Here is a 6,794-nt window from a genome sequence, read left to right as displayed (position 1 = left end):
TCGCGACCTCTAAGGTAAACAACAGATAACTATCTTACTCAGTATCTACTGGAGTCCTTAATCTACCGGTTACCACCAGTCACTTTGTAAACTTCCTCATGTGTCTCGATCCGCTGGACGGCGCTCGGTTTATCAATAATAAATGAAGTTATTGTGGCCCAGAAGTTTAACACCACATGTCCGTTTCTGTTTATAATCTCTTCTTTTGAGCGCTGACATTCTCGCTACACACTGGTCTGTTGACAATATCACATGGTGGTGACCGACGCTACACAATAAATTATCCGGCGTGGTTTTCTTTTTACTCAGGTGTATGTGTCTACAAATACAAATACTGGATCACATAATTAGCCATATAATTATATTTTCACATCAAAAGATAGAAATAAAGGAAACTTTAAGTCCTTTAAGGAGTGTTCATGTGCATTTTATATATGAATAGATGTGTGAAATCAATTAACGCATAATAATCGTGATTATCGTAATATCAGGATAAATTCTCTGACAATAATCGTACTAAGCAAAACTGTAATCGTGACATCCCGATATCCTACACATTCCAACTGTGTGTGATCTGACATATGGTCCTTCAAAAATCTACATCTGCACAAATGAAAACAGACAGGATCATATAGAATCTCACAAGCTGGTGTCAGCTGTCTTTATCTTTGGAGTGCAGACAGAGTTGGCTAGCGTTCCTGTGCCATGCTGGGTGTCACTGCAGAAGAACATAGCAGGGTTTTTACATGCCCATGTTGCCATGACCCCACTCCTCCTACTTTTCCAGGACTTGAACTCGACAGCACACCTACACGACTAACAAATCGGTCCCTTATTCTTTCTGATTTGTTAATACGAATTTCATGGTTTTGAGTTTGGCTTGAGAGGTATACAGCAACATTTCTTGTTCGATAGCCCTCCTCTCTGCTGCGTCCCAATAACATAGATATATTGGGGTTCCTCACAGCGTAAATCAGAGGGTTGATGGCTCCATTTGCCCAGGCTAGCCAGATGGCGACCATGTCCATTGCTGGGTTAAATGTGTAGTTACCTACTGCTGTGACTAATCCCATTAAACAATATGGCCCCCAGCAAAAAATTATGAAAACTATCATAATCAGAACTGTGGTGGCTGTTCGCATTTCACTATAAAATCGTAGTAAGTATGCGTAGGTGGTCACTGGCCTGACTCGTATTTCAGAAAGTCTAACAGTCTTACAGATATTATAATGACAGAAACACATAAGAGAAAAGGGCAGTAAATAATATATAACAATAAGGCAGATGCTATAAGCAGCCCCCATCCGAGAGGTATCAGAGTGGAACACATGCATACAGTGATAAAAACCTTGTTTATGGATTTCTGACGGAATTCGAGACAACAGATACCGGGGCAGAGAAAAAATCACTGCAGTTAACCACACGGCTATCAACAACTGAGTTGCTTTCTGGCGCCCAATTTTAGCATGTGGCTGTCTGACTATGGCATAGTACCTGTCAAAGGAAATCAAAGTCATAGTCAGGGTGGAGATAATACCAAAGCAGGTGTTGAAAAAACCATTTGCAACACAAAGACTATCCCCCAACACCCAGATATCATCCTTACTGAAGAGCATGACAAAGGAATATGGCAGACACAAAACAGCAGTGAGAAAGTCTGATAACGATAGTGACATGATGAAAGCGTTGGTCACTGTTCGGAGCTGTCGATGTTTGATGATAACAATGACAATGGCAGAGTTACCAAGACTGGAAAGTAGGAAGATAGATAGCAGTACCAGAGCCTGAGCTGTCACTGCAATCCCTTGCAGAACAGAGTTGCGCTACGCAGTGCTCAGCATCGAAAGGGTGGATATCTGATGGATCTGACTGCTCCCTCTTTGGTCCTTGAATGCTGATACGTTTCCTGTGGTCCGCACTGTGGCTTCTGTGGAAAACCATGATAGTTAGTTGAGATACTTCATTTTGTCATTGCTTAACACTTCATGTATAACTCTAAAAACATGAAATCACCTGCCGTTGCACATTTTTGAGAATATGATCATTTCAGGGACTTCGCACCTACTTTATTTTGAGTTGAATGGAATTGCTGAATTGCTTTTTTACTGGCAAAGCCAAATATCAGACAGCAAGGAGTTCAACAAAAAATTCACTGTTTACGTTTTCCAGCTTGAAATAAAATGTGTACAGCAGTGGAAAATTGAACAGTGGCCAATGGAATGCTGACCTTGGTTTGGTGCCATTTCATATTGGTAAAATCCTCTTGGCTGGTGATAAATATGTTATATTTATGGATAATGTAGTTTAAGCAACACAAATACACCCAAAATAAAATAAATAATAAAACTTTAAGCCTCTTTTTGGGTTGTTGGGTTACATGCTCATGAAACCTCTTATTTTAGAGTAAATGTAATTTACAAGACAGAGCAAAGACAAATTTAGCGCCATTTGTTATTTACAAGGAATGCTTATGATTCCACTCTAGGACATAGGACATACCACCTCCCTCCACACAAAAGCATGTAGATTAGCATTATCTCATACTTAGTGCATCTGCTTGTGCTACATAGCCAATAAATATAGAATAAGAGGTAACTGTATTAAAATACATCCAAGAATAAGGTACAGCATCGGATGTACTTTATTTAAAACCTTCAGTATCATCCACCTCCCTAAAAGTGCAGTGTACTGTCCCAATGATTACAAGGCAGTTGCCCTGGAATAAAGTAATTCAGAAGTAGTGACCGACCAATTATCGGTCACAGATATATCGGGGCCCGATAGGACGGCTCCAGTTCTATCGGGGGTTCTATCGTATCGGTGGAATGTTGCGCTGATAGAAAAAACAAAGTGTGACAATGACAAAAGCACCGCTGGTGTACTGATTTATTTTATCCAGTGGAGCGCACTGTGCTCACCCAGATCAACTCAGCTCATATTTCAGTGAGACCCTCCCCCGCTCTACACCACGAAACCTCCCAATCATCTGACCAGTCAGTCAGTCAACCATCGGATTCAAGGGTTAGACATAACCAATATCCAAAAGAACATTCTGAACACATTAGATTCCTTAGTATGCCTACTTACATTACAATTAACATACATATTGCACACAGTGCCCTCACATTTAGAGACCAGGATCCATTACACGAGAAGGCGTTTTATTAAGAAGTCCCTTCATGTATGACAGTGCTGCCTAGTTAAATAAATACTACACTGGCTCTTCACTTGAGGACATCAAACGAGTCATCAACAACAGCTCACAGGATCGTCACTTGCAAACATCAGCATCACTTCCACAGGAAAGTGGACTTCTTGATGACTAACCTTTTCACACTGACATAAACAACTTTCACATACGACTTACCAACTATTAATCGTAATTCCATGTGTTTGCTCATTGCTGTACAAGTGTATTGCTGTATTCAGCACAAGACATTTTATGACTCATTTGTTTTGGAACACAAAGTCACAAGGACACCCTGGGCATTAGGTCATTATGCAAAAATACTAGAGCATATTTCAAGCATCATTTTATTATACAAGTCTGATACATTTTAATATTCTATAAATATTTGTTGATATTTTGGGTATTCTTATCTTTCTCTTTTGCTGGGTAAGAGAAAGAATTGTATTACTATGCAACTGAATGTTTGACTGTACACACAATTAACTCATAATTTTGTAATTACAAAATTAAGAGTTATGAATGTTGGCTGTTCAAAAGTTCAAAATATAGAAATGAAGGTCAAAAAAGCGTATTACCTTGGCACGCTAGGTGAGACATTGTCAAATTGGTTGATGAAGCTTGGACTGGAGAAATTAGCTGAATAGTTGCTGCTACTGCTGCCCAGTAGGGCAGTTCTATCAGGCCTATCCATTGATACAGCACAAAAACAAGACAACAAAATCCATCCCTTGTCTCAAATCCACACATTCAGAGATTGGAGTCAGTCCATGCAGTTTTGCTGGATTCAAACATAGCTGCTGACTAATCCATTTGCAACTTTCTAATTTTACTATCTCCACTTCCATCAACAGAAGAAAGAAGGACATTGGCATTCCAAATCCATTTTCATATGCCAAGGCTGATGATCAGACACCAATACTTGACATGACATTTGAAAACAGTCAATTTGCTATGTGAATAATTAGGCCTACGTCCAATTGAAATGAAGCTTACAGCAAGTTGCTTTGCACTGCCTATAATGTTTGTATTTCACGAGGCTACTCAGTGACCTTCCTCTACTGAAACCTAACAATTAGGAACAAATGGACACTGACTGATGCTATTATTAAGAGGGAATCCATAATAAAATTGTATGCGCACAAACACAGCAATTGTCACATAAATTCAAAATTGTTGTCAGAATTTATTTGTTATGCCATGGGTTATATGTGTTTTTGGTCAAATGTGCTCATACGTTTTCCCTTTTAACCTACAAGAAATTACCAATATTCATAGAACAACAGCTAATATATATTACAACATAGGCCTACTTAAGCAAGCTGCTTTGCCATTGATATAATTACTATAGTAAAACAATACTGTATTAATGATTTGTAACTGGCAGACACAAAGTATTGCCTTCTATGATTGTATATTCGCAACACAAGACTAGCTTTCAATTACAGCAGTTTCAATTGTAGCCTTAAACTGATACAACAAAGCTCATGGAAATCTGCATTGAAACAATAACATCACAAAACCTCACCTTAAGTCCCTCTCCTCGCCCCTTTCCCAAGGAAAGCCACGCGTGTCATTTGTTTACATTCTGTAATGCAGTTATCAATCGTTAAATTGGCATTTAAAAGTACGACATACGTCTATAAAAGCTAATTATTATTTTGTTTCTTATAATCAATTCACACCAGCATCCAGACAGAGAACCTATTTCTCCTCATCGATCACTGTGGTCCAAGCGATATTTTCCTACGTTTTCAGCTTTGGCCCAATTAAGCGTTTGCCTCTGCCTGCACACCAGGCTCAAGATCCAAAGAAAGGCTCTACACAACACTTTCGTGTCGTTACTGCTGTCCGGGTTTTGGCTTTTACGGCTAGCAAGAAGGAACAACAAAGTCAGACCATTTTATCTATTTTTTAAGCAACGTTCTGCGCCGCTACGTCGTCGTGGGCACGTGGCTCTACACTATTGGTTTAGAAACAACATCAACAAGTCTCCTACTTGTCTTTAACTCCATTAACGGAAGGTCCTCTGTAATCACAGAATTAATGCTAATGAAATCCCAGCCGTGATCAAGATTCAAGTGCAGGTTCTCATCTTCTCTCTCCTTTTCCCTCCTCAGGGTCTCCACAGTCCACAAACGCTTCCTCACTGAAGCCACTCCTTTGTTCCAACGCCCTCATTTATGGTGGACAAATTCTGCCATAATTAGAAATTAATAAATAAATGAATAAAAAAATACGTACACATATATGCCACAAATAAATAAATAAATCACGTAATACCTAAATATATATGCCATAAATAATTTATTAAATAAATATCTAAATGTATACATAAATGCTATCTATTTATTTATTTATTTATGCACACACTTCAGCATGCAAATGTAATGCAGATGAGGGGGTTGTCCACACACTACTATATTTCACTTTGAATACACAAAGGTAAGCTAACTTAAAATTAACTCTCACACCCTCCATTGGCAAATGCAGGTGGTCCAACAGCACAAGGTAAGAGAATAGTACAAACAATGTTAAGCAATTATGAATTATGATGAGGTGTAAGAATTTCAAGCACAAATACTGTATGTTTATACAAAAGATTTGAGTAAATCAGTAGAGGCGGTCCTGTCTCCCCTTGCCCCAGAGCACTCCAGACTTATCTCTCATATTCTGCAGTGGGGAAAAACAACAACATTAAAAAGTTTGACCTCGAGCTTCTTCAGATCATCACTTAAAGGCTCATCAAATGCCTCATAGGAGAAGTGACTCTTTGTGGACCTCAGTCTCCTCTGTTGCAGAACAGCCTCAACATTCATTTCTTCAAAAATATCCTTGGCTGACATCTGTGCTGTCACAGAGCTTTGAAGATCTTTCTCAATCCTAGTGAGGAGACTGACTGCTACATCAACTTGCATGCTGGGAGACTGCATCAACTTGCTCACATGGTGTGTCTGGCTCAAGATGTCGTACCACACCACTCTACAGATGCTGAAGCGGTAGGATCCTACCTCCTCCGACAAGGATTGGGCCTCAGCTTGAGGGTCTCAAGTGTGATCTCTCACCTCAATTAGTGCCTCTCTCAAAGCAGCTGCCTGATATCTTAGGGGCTCAACACTCTTCACTTTACTTTCCTACCTTGTGTCAGTCCACATCTTCAAAGTGATGCCCACATGTTTTCAGTATGGCCCATCTCTGAGTGCAGGCCAAAAACAGGGTGAAAAGCTTGTGTAAGATGCCAAAATAATTCATGGCATCAGAGGAAGCCTTAGAAGCATTGGCCACAACCAAATTCAGGACAAATTTGGACAAGGTGTGGCAATCGATCACCCCCTCCTGTGGGGTCCAGGGGGTTTTCCCCCTGCGGAATTGTTTTGAGCATCGTAACTTTAAATGCAGCAATCTGTTGCGATTTAAGAGCAAAAACAAGAAGCTTTAGACTATCAATTATCACTATCAATACTATGAATTGGATTATACTCACAATACTGCACACAGGGGTTCACAATATAACTTTTTCTTTTACCAACAACAGAAGAATGAACTAAAATATCCAGGTAATTTTGGGCTGGTTTGACTTAGCTAGAAGTTTTTGTGATTTGTGGCA

At 39.5% G+C, this 6,794-nt stretch overlaps 1 protein-coding gene across 1 annotated transcript; it reads right to left on the bottom strand.

Annotated features, from left to right (window-relative positions):
• Positions 1 to 639: 639 nt before the first annotated feature.
• On the bottom strand, positions 640 to 6,105 carry LOC125023776 (G-protein coupled receptor 135). The gene is given in 3 exon segments (XM_047611286.1): positions 640 to 765; positions 768 to 1,823; positions 5,899 to 6,105. Coding segments are annotated over 3 exon segments (1,389 nt in total).
• Between the last annotated feature and the right edge of the window lie 689 nt (positions 6,106 to 6,794).

The sequence above is a fragment of the Mugil cephalus genome, chromosome 17, assembly GCF_022458985.1.
Source record: "Mugil cephalus isolate CIBA_MC_2020 chromosome 17, CIBA_Mcephalus_1.1, whole genome shotgun sequence".
Lineage (NCBI taxonomy): Eukaryota > Metazoa > Chordata > Actinopteri > Mugiliformes > Mugilidae > Mugil > Mugil cephalus.
The sequence above is the reverse complement of the archived record's forward strand: the minus strand, read 5'-3'. Positions and strand labels throughout refer to the sequence as shown.